General features: G+C 50.5%; 2 protein-coding genes across 5 annotated transcripts; one reads left to right on the top strand and one right to left on the bottom strand.

Annotated features, from left to right (window-relative positions):
• Positions 1 to 13: 13 nt before the first annotated feature.
• LOC104837489 (cytochrome c oxidase assembly factor 4 homolog, mitochondrial) lies at positions 14 to 1,040 on the top strand. Of its 3 annotated transcripts, none has more exons than XM_010576649.1 (2): positions 14 to 80; positions 567 to 1,040. In XM_010576649.1, the coding sequence occupies exon 2, from the start codon at positions 579 to 581 to the stop codon at positions 849 to 851; it is 273 nt and encodes a 90-aa protein (XP_010574951.1). In that variant the 5' UTR covers positions 14 to 80; positions 567 to 578; the 3' UTR covers positions 852 to 1,040. The 3 variants fall into 3 exon arrangements, with proteins under 3 accessions (XP_010574951.1, XP_010574950.1, XP_010574952.1); XM_010576648.1 differs by lacking the exon at positions 14 to 80 and adding an exon at positions 94 to 174; XM_010576650.1 differs by lacking the exon at positions 14 to 80 and adding an exon at positions 241 to 245.
• Positions 1,041 to 2,596: 1,556 nt separating this feature from the next.
• On the bottom strand, positions 2,597 to 10,063 carry MRPL48 (mitochondrial ribosomal protein L48). Of its 2 annotated transcripts, none has more exons than XM_010576647.1 (8): positions 10,041 to 10,063; positions 9,108 to 9,160; positions 8,758 to 8,795; positions 7,706 to 7,791; positions 6,768 to 6,940; positions 5,125 to 5,227; positions 4,217 to 4,306; positions 2,597 to 2,812 (listed from the first exon to the last, which is right to left on the bottom strand). In XM_010576647.1, the coding sequence occupies exons 1-8, from the start codon at positions 10,059 to 10,061 to the stop codon at positions 2,738 to 2,740; spliced, it is 639 nt and encodes a 212-aa protein (XP_010574949.1). In that variant the 5' UTR covers positions 10,062 to 10,063; the 3' UTR covers positions 2,597 to 2,737. The 2 variants fall into 2 exon arrangements, with proteins under 2 accessions (XP_010574949.1, XP_010574948.1); XM_010576646.1 differs by lacking the exon at positions 10,041 to 10,063 and adding an exon at positions 9,277 to 9,409.
• Positions 10,064 to 15,657: the final 5,594 nt, after the last annotated feature.

Genomic DNA, 15,657 nt, shown 5'->3' with positions numbered 1-15,657 from the left:
CGCTCCCACCGCTACGCCCCGCCCCGGTAGCGTCTACCCCGACGCCAGCCTTAAAGGGACCGCGCTGCGCTGCTGGACTGGTACGGGGGCGGGGGGGGCTGGGTACGGCATTGGGAGGGCAGGGAGGGGGCTGGTGAGATGTATAAGAGAGATGCTGAGCACCCATGGGTGGGGGTAAGGCGCTTGGGGGGTGCTGGACACTCACGGAAGGATGTTTAGGGGGTACTGAGCACCCATGGGTGGGGGTAAGGTGCTTGGGGGGTGCTGGGCACCCATGGAAGCATGTATGGGGGGTGCTGAGTACCCATGGAGGTGTGGGGGCTGCATGGGGGGGGTTGCTGAAATCCTTCTGGGGGTGCATGGAGCATCTGGGAGCACCCATGGGTGCATGGAGGGTGCTGGGCACCAATAGGGGTGGTGGGAAGGGGGTGCAGGGGGTGCTGAGCACCCATGGAGGTTTGGGAGTGCTGGATCACCCTGGGGGGTGCCCCCAAAAAAGGGGGCAGTGACCCACGCAGGGCTGTCGAGAGGAAGGCAGCGCCTTGATGCCTGCCACCTCTCTCCAGCCCGGCTCAGCAATGGCGAGGCCAGGACACGCCAGGAACCGTCCGTCGTTGGAGGAAGATGAGGATGAGGAGGCCGAGGACCCGCTGGACGCCATGATCTCACGGACAGGCTGCGCGGCGCAGCACCGGGAGCTGCAGGAGTGCATGGCGGCACGGCAGGACTGGCGGCATTGCCAGACCCAGGTCCGGGCTTTCGGCGAGTGCATGGCTCGGCGGCAGCGTGCCGAGGAACCGCGCCGAGCACGCGGCTCACGCCAAGCCCATCCTTCACCCACCGGGGACTGAAATCACCGGGGAACCCTGCTCCTGGCACCACCAGCCAGCCCATACTCGGCACCCCAGGAATGGGGTAGCTGCACCATTTGACCCTTTTTTGGTGTTATTTTTTATTCAAGCGGGTGGACGTGCCGGGTAAATCCACGGTATGTTGTTGGGAAATTAAATCCAGTGGCATTTGTTGTCCTGGCTGAAGCATTTGTCTCTGCGCCACCGGGGCTCACTGGGAGCTTGGAGGGGATGGTTGTGGGGTGAGATGGGGATTTCTAGCCCAAAATATCCCAAACTGGGAGCATTCAGGCTGGGTCTCAGCTCTGTGACCGCCCTGCTGCAGATTTCCACTCCCTGTCCTTCCCTGTGCCATCCCACAGCTTTTCCCAGCAGTGATATCCTCATGTCCCACAGGAGAGGACTTTGGGGGGGAATTTATCTCCTGGGAAGCCCCAGGAGCATTAGGAATGGGGGAAAAAGGGGCTTTTATGGAGTGGGATGCTCATCTGAACACCACCTCCTAGGGAATAAGCTATGAAAATGAAAATAAAATCACTTTTTGTAGGCTGGAAAGGGAAGGGCACCTGTGGCTTTTGCCAGGGGCAACTTCCTGGGAAGGTGGGTGCTGGGGCTGCCGAAGGGCTGGGTTTTCGTACTGCCAGCCAAAAATCACAGCTGGCACAGGACCACAAGTGAATATCCAGCAACACCTGAGCAGCCCCAGTTTAGGGGGGGAGTGTTAATGGTTATTTTCCCTCTTTTAAAGAGCTGGTGCTTGGGAAGGGGGAAAAAACCCCAACAAATCAACCATTTTTGGGGCAGGAACAGAACCTTCTCTTAGCTTCCATCAAAGCAGGGCTCAAATTTCATTATAACATACTTCCTAACAGGATGGCATGATCAGGTGTATCTTAGCTCCAGCCTAAGCAAAAACAGCTGCACGCACCCTGTCTCAGAATTGAAAGAACGAGGATTGGAGCAAAAACCCAGGTGCCACGACCTGTTCAACCCAGCACCCGTAGGTGCACCCAAAAGCCAGAGCTCCCACAGGCTCTGGGTTTTGCAGGACGGCAATAGTGTCTAATTCGGTCCCACATCACTCAGGAAAAGCGGCAGTCCCGGGAAAAGCATCTGGCACCATCCTGGGAAATTCTCCAAACAGCTTTGCGCTTCTGCGAGTTGTCCTTCCAAGGCACAAGTAATTTCTCCCTTTCCAAAGGGCTGTTGTAAAAAGTAGATTGACTTCAGGGATCCAGGGGAAAGTTTATCCTTTATGGCTTGAAAGGCAAATCAGAAATTAAGGAGAAATTTTGCACACACTGCCTGACACAGCTCCAACCTTCCTGCCTCTGCCCTCTGAGGCTTTTTTCTGTTAAGCAGTGGTTGTTCAGCTACTCGGGGACGATCATCCCCACCCCTCCCAGGGCTCTGAGGCTCCATTCATGTTGGTGAAGCTCTGATTTAAGCAGCTCTTACGAGAAGAACACATTGCTCCAGCCTTCAGCTGAAGAAAGGAGCAGGACAGTCACTTCCACATCAACAGCTTCTGGGAGAGTTGCAGTGCAGCATTATTAACTTGCAGAGATTTCTGCAGACTGAAACTTGTAGAAACCCAAACCCAAAACATGCAGGAAAAAAGAAAAAAAAAGAGGAAGAGCTGAGAAAAGTAACCCACATTTCATTGTGACCCCCCCTTCTCTCAGAGTACTAATCAGTCACATATAAACACATGTATTTGTCTTTATTAAGACAAGCTGCTTGACAACAGTGGAAATTTCTTCCAATTCACCAAATTATTGGTACACTGCTCATGAAGTTGCCTTCTGGAGGCTCAAACGGCCATGGGGGAGAAGGCTTGCTTTCCCAGGGGCAGCTCTGAAATGGATGGAGCATTCTTCCTCACTTCAGTTCATCTGCGCTAGCAGCTCTTCAAGTTCTGGTCGAGACTTTAATCGGCTCTTGAAGTCAGCTTCTGTGTGCTGTGGAGGGAGGAAAAAAAAAACCCTCAAGCAAGTCAGAATCACCTCTTGAGTACTTTTTGAAATCAAGAGGAATTCAAACCCTCTCCCAAAGAGAATCACTTAAGAGCAGCAAAATAAAAGACTTAAATGTCCACTGAATCCAGGGAGTGGGAAGCACAAGTGGAAAGTCACTGCAGGCTACGCTCTTGCAGGCAGCTCAACCTGGAAGCACAGCAGTCATGGACGTGCTTGATCACTGCACGCACTACTCTGAAATTCAGCCTTGTAGGCTCCTCCTCACCTGGGTAACTGCTTTTGGAAGGCTGAGCAATGGCACTCTGCTCAAGAAGTCAACTGGACATCTCCAACTCTGCCACTGCCTATCATCGTAGCATCTACTTTCCTGACGAGACCTGCCACTTTCTCCAGACCTTTGCAGGAGCATCCCAAAGCTTTCACCTCTCTTCTGCACTGCCAGTCATATCAAGCCAGCTCAGGTCTCTCCCCTGGGCTTCCTGCATCAGATTGCAATGACTTTGCAAATGGCACAATGTCACAGTTCTCCCTCCAGACGCAAAGCCATCAGCCAAAATTAAAAAAAAAAGACATGGCAGCCCTAAGGCAGAGACCGGACTGTGACCAAAGCAGAGAAGATTACTGGACTCAAGAGACCTCCTGTATTCCTTCTGGTTTTGCAGAGCTGGAGATAACTAAACATTCTTCAAAGGCCACTTAAGAAGCCAGCTGTGTTTTCATGTTTGAATTTAGCGTGCTGCCTTTCCTTTCCAGCCACAGAAGTCTTTTAGTCCCTGAATAAAAAGGGCCTGGGACTGTTCTATCCGAATGTAAAGTGACAGAAGTTTAAATATCTCCTTATGCCTTGTCCACCAGTGATTGGAGTTCTGTCCTGAAGTCCTCAGTGCTGAGAAAACTGTTGGGCCTTTCTGCAGGAAACAAGCTGAACCCCTCCCAGAGTAAATTCCATCAAAACAGGGCACAGCATTTGGGTTTCCAGTCTCAGCTTTGCTACCAACTGCTCCTTGAAGTTCCTGGTGATTCCCAGATAAGAGGCAGTGAAGCACTGCTGAAGGAAAGTGTTCCCTTCCGAGTCGCAGGGAATCTGCGGCAGCAAAGGAAAGCAACTTGCAACCTGCCATTTCCTACAGATCTATGGGATTGGCTGGGAAGGTACCTTCTGTGGCACTAATTATAGAAGGCTAAATAGAAAATGAAATGTTCATCAAGAATTAGAGAGAATGGGTTTTGATAGACCAAGTGAGGGCCTGGGTCTAGGAGATCCTGGGTATCCCTAAGTCTAGATTAGACAGTAGCCTCAGGACCAGGTCTGTATTTTCAAAGCAAATTCATGTCACGCATCATATTGCTTCCTAAATGCAAAGGCATTGGTAAAATTAAACATACCTCTTTCACTAACAGATGGACCCCTTCAGGCTGATTACTCTGAATAATTTCCAAGAGTATCGGAGCAAACGTTGAACTCAAACCGCTGATCTGAGAGAAGAAATAAAAGTGCTGCAGGAGCAGAACACCACATACAAAACAGACTCATTATATTAATGGCACAGGAAGAGAGTCCATTTCGGTATGAGCCTGTGGCAGTCAACCACTTCATTAGAGAAGCACTCCCTGCTTTGTGCACACACCTCTCGCATGCAGCACAGCCCAAAGCTCTCGTTTCGGCTCTTCTCTATGAACGCTGTGCTTCCTGCCCCTGCCTGTATGCTCTCCTGCACATAAAGAGACTTAACCACACACGAAGACCTCAATTTAGGTGACACCCTAATACAAAGGCTGCCACGGTGAACCTGCAAGCCCCAGCGTTAGCCACCCATCAGCTCTCTCCAGTGGAAAAAGTCTACCTCTAGGTTAAAAAGTAATTCAGCAGAGGTTTAGCATATAGCAAGGGAAGACACTGTAAAATAGGAAAAAGTCACTTAGGAGAAATACCTGTTTACCTCAATCAGCTGCACACTTTTGATGCTGGCCCTGATACTAATAGTATTTTTATATTTCATCAAGTTTGTCCAATCATTCATCCTTAAATATGACTTTTCTACCCATTGTATCAAGTATTCTGCATAAAATAGATCATAAATCTTCTGGCTGAAATACAGAATCCAGGAACCCCTCCTCTGCTTCTACTTTGTGAGCAACCTTTAGCAAAAAATCTAATTAGACTTCTTTGCGCTTCAATTTACGCCTTTCAGTTGTTCAAGGGAGTTAACTCCAATTGTTAAGGGGTTTTGAGAGCCTGAGATAGGAGATGCTGCACAAGAGCCGCAGCACTATCAGCAAACACCAGCTCATACCTGGACAACCCTCTGATGGGTAGTGAGGACTGCATCCAGCTGCATTTTGGAACCTCGCTCTTCCAAGAACAGCACTTCGTTGGTTTTGGTGGGCATCGCGTAGCTGCAGGAACCACAGGTCAGTGCTTAGGACAGGGAGGATAGATTTGCACTACTTTACAGGAATGAATCTACCTCCAGCAGCAGAGAATGTGGAAGGAGATTAACTTTTCATGAGAAATTAATTATGCAAACAATGTATCTTGCAAATCAAGCACTGGCAGAAGCCGGGTGTTTTACTGGAAAGAGATAAGGGAGAAGCTTGCAGCAGTATTGCCAGCAAAAAACTGTTTCAGCTACAAACACCAGCTTGAGAAGAGAACTTCTAACTTCTTTATAGCTAAAGGAGAGCTTTAAAGCAACAGTTCTGGCTTATTTTGTAATCTGTTCGTTAGGAACAGAGCTAAAAACCACTGCTGCAACACACCGCTCAAAAGACATTACTTGCACCTCTGAATTTAACAGGAGTATGATCAGGCACTGGATCAGATTCTGCTCTCCGGTTAGCTTTACTCCAGAGACCTCAGCCTCCCCATCTCCATTTGCACAGCATCAATCACAACAGGCTACATCCTACTGTCCACGTTTTACCCTACAATTTTTGCTCATAAAGGGCAAATTTCTTTCTGTACATACTGAACTCTGCACACCCAGTCCAACCTCAGAGGGCACAAGTACGTTACAGAGTAATAATGCTTTACACTGAAAGTGCTATCAACAGTCTCAGGCTGTGGGATTTCTCTGCCAATGCTTTCCAGTGCGTCGCTGCTGATGAGACTACAAGTGACTGATCTATGGACAAAGGATTTCAGACCCATGGCTAACAGTTCATCAAAGTAGATTAACATAACGAAAATGATAGGTTTAATTGTAATGAGCAGGAACCAGTGTTTATACTCAGTGTTACAATTAAAGATACACATTTCAGAGAATCACAGCGAAGTGTTTTTACTTCCTTACAGCAATGCAGTGCTTCTCCCAGCGACTACAGCTCCTTGGGTGCACTGCAGGCACCAAGAAGCTGTATCACATTCCTCAGACTCATTAAAACCAGCAATGCTGCTATCAGGGGTACACCTGCTTTGGAGATCTAGTGTGCCACTGAAGCATCCCCTACTAATAATAAGCTAAAGCAGTTGGTAGCTCTCCCACAATCTCCAGGGGTTTCCCAAGCTCATTCTAGTTTGTATAATCAGTATCATTTGCTTACTGCACAATATATGTGCAGAGCCTGGATGAAACACTATAAAGAAAAAACAGCAGCAAAAGTCAGCAATACTTAAGCCTACGTTCCTGGGGTCAGCACACACAGGCTTAAGCCTTTTTCTCAACGGAATGAAAAGTAACAGCTATTTTTTCCCTTGATATCTGTTCAGTCAGTGCCTGAACAACTCCATTTCAGACTTCCTTGTATAAATAAAGCATACAGACACACAAAAAGAGAACACCAGGCAGATGACAGAAGATTTGGATTTACAAGTAGGAATCTATCAGAGAGATTAGACTGCACCCTTCTCTGCAAGGTATCATCATCTACGAGCCTCACACGGCCTAACGCAACCTGACTGCAAGGGATGACAAACACAGAGCTGTGTTCCTCCTACCTTTCATTCACTCTGATGGAGAGTCGGTTGCAGAGTTTATGCACATACTGAGCAAAATGCTCCACGAGACACATATCATAGGAAGTCATCTGGATGTTGACATCTCCATACTCATATTCGGTTCCAACATTTATCTCTTTCATCTGTACTTTATCCTTTCTCTTCTTTGGAGCCTGTATTTAAAAAAAAAAAAAAAAAATAGAAAGCCTATCTGTTTTGAACAAAGCTGGAAATAAAAAAACATTAACTCTTGCCCCTGCACAGGAGACCATGCTAGGGTACTCTCTTCTGACACAGGTTTGCTGAACTATGTCGAACATATCACAGCCCATCTGTGCTCACTTTCCCCGACTACAAAACTGGGATGACATTATCTTAACAGATGTTCTCAAGTTGAGCAGTTCAGTTCTTGGATGGCAGCACCACAGAAGTCACACAGAAAATACATGCATACCATGATTAATTTCTTCCACAAAAAACCAAGGAGTAGAAAACAAACTGCTTTTTATTTCAGTTCCTGCCTTCAAGGCAGCTGTCTAGATGAGTTAGATGCTTCCTCCTTCCACAAAAATTGTTGTCTTTCCAAATTTCAGGGAAAGTAAAAAGTTTAAATGCAAGTAAGACCTGCTCACAATATTCTGCAATAATTTGAAGTTGGGGTGTTAAACTCAGCATCAGGAAGAGATTCCTCCCTCCCAAAACTACCCATTAACTTAAACAAGAATGTACCGGACAAAAGAAAGTATTTATGCAGTGTTGTGAGTGCATACTTCATGTGACATAACACTCTCTACCAAGAAAAGTAGCAGTAAACCACTACATTATTCCTTTTTAATATGATTCATCAGCCATGGAATTAATAATACCAACATTTAAATCAGACTGTAAAAAGACAGGTCAGATGAAAGCAAGCACATTAGGGGAGTTCTTATGCCTACCTCCTTCGGGAGCAGGTATTTAAACTTCCCAATACCATGTGTAGGACGGGATCTGTAATGTCTGTGGCAACTCACAAGCGCATCACCTTAAAATCAAAGCAGAGCAAACATGTTTCCAGCTGAATGGCAGACAGCCCTTCTTTTAAAAAACATACATGGGTGCTTTGAGAGCCCAAAATCCACACCAGGGACAAGAATTTGTCCTCGGTTCTTTGACACAAGGCAAAGGCAGGGTAAGGCTTCGGCCGATCTCTGCTCAATGCAGGCAGCCTGTGCACCATAGCAAGCCTGTTACAATTCACAGTTGGTTATGGTTTAAATAAGGAAGGAAGAGATTAAAAATGACTCATTTCCCAGGTGAATTCTTAGACAAACAAAACCAAAAAAAAAAAAGACAGACTTGTCAGCACCAGTGGATGGTGAGGATACTGATGAAATATTACATCTGCCTCCTCTTATGCGACAGCAGTGATGCTACTATGATGGATCTGAGCCCCACTTAATTTTAAATCTAGTCCTGTTCAAATATTCATATGCTAGGAAGCCAAACCAAAACTGCATCAGCTTTTATTTATACTTCCTTCTCCAGAGTAAAATGAAACCCTCAATAACGCTCATTTTAATAAACGAAGCTCAGAACAGCAAAGAAAAACTGAACACCAAGGATCTAAGCCATTCAGTTATACTTTGCCTCCGCATCAAAATCAAATTCTATTTTAAACTGTGACAGCAGACTCTACCAGCTCAATAAAAGTTAAAGTGGGTGTAAGTCAGTTCTCAGGCAGTGATGCAGTGAAAAGCATCTGGCTGGTGTCACTCCACAGCATAACGCCATGTCTAGTTCCACCTGCTTAGCCAAGAACAGGGAAACAGAAGAAAAGGTTAGAAAAAAAGGTATGGAAGTGGAAGAGCACCTGCTCAGGTTATTTAACCAATCCAAAATTGGCTAAAAAAAAAACAAAAAACAAAACAAGACACAAACGCTCAAATATGTAATATTTATTTTGGGTAAATGAAATTTTGCCTTGCACTGGATTACTAAGAGGCCTTACCTGCAGCACACAGACAGCTTTCTCTGGGTGTTGCTGCTCTGTAGGAAACAAGATGATAATTAAAAGCTCTGATTTCACACACCTGTGGAAACACAACATATCTGGCTGATCTCCTTAACCAAAGGCTCACACCCGAAGTCCCTCAGACACAGATAGATCCCGTTAGGAAAGAGATCTTCTCTCCTTCACATCCCAGACATCAGCTGAAAGTCTTCCCTCCACAAAAAAGATTTTCCTTAGCAAAAAGTACTTTTTTTGTCATGTATGTTTTCTGACAGTCAGAAGTGACCGAGCATTTTTAATGCCTTATACTGTGTATTACTTACTGGGTTTGATTTCAGACCACTCACCTGCTGAGCGCAAACACCTGCTTTAGCAATGCTCTCTTCCTCAAGCACAGCACCTGCAACAAGCCACAATGGTCAAAACACAAACAGTATAGTGGATACTCAGTGAGTCTTCACTCACACTTCCCAGAACACACCCATCAAAACAACACATAAGACCCTCTGAACGTACCAATAACCCTCCACTGCCACCAGCCACTATCACTTTCCAGAATACCACCGCAACACAGAGGAAAGGGATGAAGGAGGAGGAAGATGATGACTGCGGTAACCTCCTCATGCACCCCCTCACTTTGCTTCAGGATCCAACAAGTGGGGGTGGGCGACCCTCCTCCCCTTGGTTACAGACCATATTCATCCCTCGCACCTGTCCCACCGCCTCCAGGCGACAACAGCCGCACGAACAACCCTCGTGCTTGTTCCAGCTCCGCACGGACGAAGGGAAACACAGCTCATCCATCCCCAAGACAGCGCGAAGCAAAGCGCTCTGCTGTCACCACAACCCTGGCAGGCCAGGAGCTGCATCATGCCAACCGGGGTGGGGGGGGATAATTACCAATGTCCCCAAAGAGTGACGAGAGGGACAGGGAGGACCAGGGATCTGCCGCTCCTCGAGGGCAGTGACATGGCGGGGGGGGACCTTGTGTCTCTGGGGTGATCCCTAGGTGCTGCAGGAGGGGTGGGGGTCTCTGCCCAAGATAGGCGACCCAGGGCACTAACTCAGGGTCAGGCCTGTGTCCCCCCAAGAGACACAACCCCCCCCCCAATCTAGTCCCAGGGCCGGGTCGGGCCTGTCTCCCCCTCAGAAGGGCCGGGCCTGACCCTGCCGTCCCCGGTCCCAGAACCAGGCCTGTCCCTCCTCTCCCCGCCCCGTCCTCCGCCGGTAACCGAGGCCGGGCCCGGTGTCCCCAACAGCCGGCCAGAGCCCGCCGGTACCTTCGGTAAGGCCGCGTTCATCCCTACGCCTCAGACAGAGACGCGTCCGTCGCTCTAAAGCGCCCCCCCGCCTTGGTGCTCCCCCGCTAAGCGTCCCCGCGGCCCGCGGCTCTCCGCCCCGCGTTCCGCCCACGGGTGCCTCCCGAGTTGCCCCAATTTTTGGACATCCTCTCCCCCCCGCCTCCAGTGGTCGCAGGACTCCGGTCTCCTGCAGGAAGGGGTGGGCAATGCTTGTGGGGGGGACGGACGGCGACACGACATGGCGGACACTTTGTTCCTGCCGCCCCACGGAGCCCCGCGACGTGGCAGCGGCTGCGCGGCGCACCCAAGCCTGCGCCCCAGCGCTACGCACCTTGCTAGCCGCGGCCCCGCCCCCCGCCCGCTCCTCGCACACTGATTGGCCTTCCGCCGCGTCCATCGAGGCACGGCTCGGCGGCCATGTTGAGTGTGGCCTGGGTGGACTCGCACCTAGCGGGGCGAGGCGGTTGTGCTGAGCGCCGTCTGTCCGGCCCCGCCTCAGCGTGTTGCGGCGGCCATCTTGAGTGTGGCTTGCCCGGCCCCGCCTTGCGACGGCCATGTCAGCGGAGGGCGGGAACGCTGTGAGGGGAGAGCGGGGATGGAGGGTGGCTGGGGTCAGGCAGGTGGTCTGCTTTTATGAGCCCTCAGTCAGTGCACTTTATCCGTGCTGGCTGTGGGATCGAGGCAGGAACCCAGCGGGGGTTCAGCAGGCCCCTGCTCCAGCCTGGAGACAGGCCCTGTGGGGTGTGAGGGCACCTGGGGCCGGCCGGGGTGTGCAGGCCTGAAGCAAGGGCCAGGGGATTTGGCACTAAACCTGCGTCGTTTGGCGCTGCCACCTGGTACAAGCGCTACAGAGGGGTTTTCTTTGCGGTTGCAGAGGACGGGCTGGACCTTAGCCTGTAGTCACCAGCTGTGTAATGGTCCGGGGTTGGCTGTGTCCATGCTGGCAGGCCGCCACGGACCTTGAAATGAGGTGTTTGGGCCCCATGGCAGGCGTGCTTTTGGTTTGTGGGGGAAGCAAAGACAAACTCCTCTTTCCACAGCAGGCTGCTCCCTCTGAGGGAAGCGTGAATCCTGCCTTACTGCTAGCGCTTTGATCCCAGCCACTCTGGAGGCAATTCCCTAAAACCTTTATAGTGGGAGGACTGTAGGAAGGGTGGACTGATGGGGACCTCCCCGATCTGCAGCATGTGTTTCCCAGTGGGAGAGGAGCTGGGCAGGGGGGTCTGCCTGGCAGAGTGGGGTGGGAAGAGATAGGCACTGCGTAGCCCTGTGCCCCCCAAACCTGGCAGTTGGGAGTTGGCTCAGGAAAAGCCATCCTGTTGAAAACTGCCCTATCCTGTCTCTTCAGCCCTCCTCCTCTTCACCAGGCCATCTCCTATACAAACCTTTATTTCTCCTAGGCTCTTCCCCACTTTCTTCTCTCCTGCCTCGCCCCAGTTTCCCCCTTCTTGCGTGGCAGATACTCCTGCCCACTTCCCTGAGCCCCCATCTTAGAGCTGTCTATCCTGGGCAGCAGCTGCCTGGCAGCTTGATTTCAGGTCAGGACTTCTACCTCTGCTGACTGATTGCTGCTCCAATTGCTTTTGGCTGGAGCTGTCAGGGCTCATGATGGACTTTCTCTCTCCAGTTCATCTGCGTTCATTGATGTGGCAAGTCTCCTCTGCTGCAGACCAGACTCATGCATTTGATTCCTGCTCCATGATCTACCCTGCCAGGCCCTGTCCTGCATTTCCAAGTGCCTGGAGCTCGCAAGACACACCTGACACCCCAGAGGTTCATCCCCATTGTGATCTGATGCATGGAGGTGAGAGAAGGAATGTGAGATGACAAGGTTTGCCCGAAAGCAGAGCCTGGGTGGGCTCTGTGCCACGCACAGGGCTGTGCTGTTTCCTCCAGCATATGGAGTAAGCAGAGTGGACCTGTGCTACCTTTGATCTCTCCTCCACACTTTGCAAGGACGTGGGCTCCCAGCTCTGAGCTGTGTTTTCGTGGCGCTCCCTGGACACGACAAAACTGCTCACGTGGAACGGATGTTGTACTGCCCTTTGATCTCACCTCGCAAGCCCCAGGCAGGGCCACCCTGGCAATGACACTTGTTTGATAACTCCAGGGTGCTTCGAGCAAGGAGCACTGTGGGAGTCTGAGCTGGGTTAATACCGGCACTCCCATTCCAGGAAAGCTGGGCTTCAGCTCCCCTGAACTTTGAAAACCTGGAGGAAATTCCATGCTTGAGAGGGGGCTGCTGTGACTGGAGGGGGACTGGCTGGTCCTGCATTTGTCAGGGGAGGCTGTGACAGGCACTGCAGTTAACAGCAGGTCATGCTCACGATGACCCCTTGTTCCAAGACCTCAAAAACTGTGTGCTCGTGGAGGGGGGCTACACCCCTTAATTTCCTCTGACCCTCATGGGGAGTCATCTTTCGGCCACCCACAAAATGTGGCTGAGGAGGGGGCATTGCCCCAGACCAAGTTTGGGGTACAGCAGTCACTGCTAAATGTATTGCAGGAATTCCCTTCCCAATGTCCATCATTGCCCTACATGTCTCAGTGAAAAACTAGTCCATCTCTTCATTGTGGAGTTTCTCCAACATCTGTCATAGATGGATACGTTTTAAGGCCAAAAGGGACTGTTAAATCATGTAATTCAGTCTCCTGCACATTGCAGCCTATAGATTTCCGCTGACTTGCAGCTGTATGGAAGCAGATCACTCCTGTTTCGATGAAAGCATCTTTCTCATAAAGGCTCCTGCTCTTGATTTTCCCTGGATACAAAGATAGGGCTGCTCTTGGCAGCTTGTTCTGGCGGCTGAGCACCCTCTCTGTTAAAAACGTGGACCTTCTTTCCAATTTGAATGTGTCTCGGCTTCAGCTCCCAGCTGCTGGTCCTCACTATGCCTTTCTTTGACTAATGAATCGTTTCACAGCCAGGTAACTGAATCCCTGTTTGCAGGAGCACAACCTGCCTTTTTGTGACATTTAGAAAAAGAAGCAAAGCCGCAGAAACCCAAACCACCCCTTTTCTGTACTGCGCTAAAGAAACCCAGGGAGCTCTTCTTCTTTTCAAGGCTCCCCCAGCTGCTGAGAGGGCCAGGCCTTGCTGGAGAGGTTGTTTCATCCATCCTCTTCTGCTTCGCTGCAGATTTCTCCCAGTCACGTAGCTGGATGTGCCCTGTCAATGACCCAGCGTGGTGCACAGCGCAAGTGCTGGCAGAGATGATGCTCGAGCGGTTTGCGACCTACGCAGAAGGCTGTTGCAGGCTCCCTGTCCCTTCTCAATCCACTCTCTATTGTGCTGTCTGGAAGAGCAAAGCTGTCCTAGAAGAGTTAAGATCCAGCGCCTGAATCTCCACCTCTTTTCGGACTTGTTCGATTACAAAAACAATCAAAAAGTGTTTAAATACACCTTAGAAAAAAATCTCTGTTGTGCATGTCTCCTCTTCTACCTTCTGCAGCACTTCTTAGGACCGCACCTAAGGCCCGCAGGGGTCGGCGGGATGATCTCCCCTAGCTTCAGCAAGTGGAGGCAGGTCCCTCAATTGCTTTATCTTGAAAGCCTCATCCATATCCCCTGCCAGCCCCTCGGGCTGAAACCTCTTCGGCAGGCAATGCAGAAGTGTTTCCTTTGCTCAGTGCGAAGAGATGCTGAGCCTGAGCAGAGCTTTTGTGATAAAAATAATTGTTCCTAACAGACGACTTTTCCCTGATGGAGAGCCCTTGTTTTCCCTGGGATCAGTGGGAAAGATCCTTGAATCCATACTGACACATAACCAAGGAAAATATATGTATTTAAAATGATGTTGGAATTAGTTAAGTCAGGTCTCTGCCAGTCTGGATTCCCTTTCCTGGTGGTGTAGGAGAGCAGCCACATGACCAGTGCCACAGCAAGGGGGAAGTGCTCCCAAATGCCGGGTGCAAAGCTGAATGCGAGCTCCTGCTCATATCTTTATTAAAACTTATTTAAATTTAACCACCTTATTAAAGACACATTTTCTCTTTCAGTTCACTGGCAGTTCAAGACCTGGAAAAAAAAAACTTTGGAGAAGCAGTTAATCATGTTGAGGGAGTACAAATGAAATGATCAAAAATAGAAAATGTAGACTGTTCGGTTTTCAAAATGCCGTCTAATTCTGCACCTGGGTTGCGGGCGCTGGTAGGGGTGAGACTCATGTCCCCAGAGCGGGGAGCGTTTCCATTCACCAGGCAGAGACAGAGCACAGAGACCACAGCTGGAGACACCGAACAAAGGACATTCATGGCCCAGGGTGACCTACCTGCAAGCAAATCCTTGCCGAGAGCCTGTGCCCCTTCTGGCTACACGGACCATTTACAAATCCAGGACAGCGGGTCACATGGAGATGGAACAATATTAGTTTCAACCCATGATCTTTTTCAAAGAGGAGACAGATTTGGGGGTGTGTTGTCCCCCTAGCAGAAGAGGTGCAGTGCTGAGATGTAGCCCTTGGGCCTTGGAGAAGAAGGTGTTGAGATGTGAGAGGGCACAAGAGAACAGTATTCACTGGCAGTGACTACATTTAGGAGACTAAACGAGCGGTGGATGCCATTTCCCTGACCATCAGAGCAGAGAGGCTCTGGAGCAATCTCCCAGATGGGTAAATGGTGGAAAACCTACCTGTTTCCAGGTGGAAAATACCCCATGAAGCATTATTTGGACCTTGTTGAATGGATCGCAAGAGATTTGCACCAACATCAACATGAATACGACCATGGGGCAGGAGGTGCAGACCCTGGAGGGCTCCGTCATTGAACACATTCTTGTTTCAGCTGAGATATTCCTGGGAGCGGCAGGTGATGCCAGCGCCAGCTGAAGCCCTGGGAAGCCCATGGGGGGTGAGGACTTCTGAAAAATCAGGTTTTGTGTTCAAATTCAAGCAACAGAGTATCGATCTGCACGGGATTGCACCAGCCTGGGAGAGAAGGGAGCAAGGCTGCGTGGACAAGAGACATCCTGAAGCCAAGGTTTAAACAGGAGGGGCCAGGATGCAGCTGGGAGCCTCCTCATCTGCTGAACCTCAAGGGCAAGCTGTGCAAAGTGGGGAGAAATGGGCAAAGAACAGCTAAAGGGAGAGCTCGTCCCCAGGTGGGGTTCTGGCCTCTCCTCCAGGCAGGGAGGGAGCACCGAGCTGTTTCCGAACGACACCACAAAAGGGTGACAGTGGGAATCATTGACTTCCCTGGGGAATGTCACCCTGCCCTGAGGGATCTGCTGGGGACATCGTGGAGTGAGCGTTCCCAAGAGATGCTCCTCTGAAAGGAACATCTGCATCAGTTTAGGGTTAGGCCTCTGGTCTTAAGGACTCTGCTTGTTCCTCACGCCTTTGGGCCCCCCCCGCCTCAGCGATTTCAGCGAGCGGGAAAACCCACGCACCCATCGTTAGGCTCCAGAGTGATCGCACCCGCAGCTCAGAAGCAGAGGCCGGCAAGCCCCGCCCTCTCCCATCCCACCCCGCCCCTCCCTCTGTGATTGGCCCACCGCGCGGCGGGCGGGCGGGCCACGCAGCGCGACGTCCAAGCGAGTGGACGGGACGGGTCGGGGCGGCGGCGCGCCTGCGCGGGTGTGGAGCCGAGCGAGGGCGGG

This window comes from Haliaeetus leucocephalus, unplaced genomic scaffold, assembly GCF_000737465.1.
Source record: "Haliaeetus leucocephalus isolate CR32 unplaced genomic scaffold, Haliaeetus_leucocephalus-4.0 Scaffold536, whole genome shotgun sequence".
Classification (NCBI taxonomy): Eukaryota; Metazoa; Chordata; class Aves; order Accipitriformes; family Accipitridae; genus Haliaeetus; species Haliaeetus leucocephalus.
Note: the sequence above shows the minus strand (reverse complement) of the source record. Positions and strands in the feature narration are given on the sequence as shown.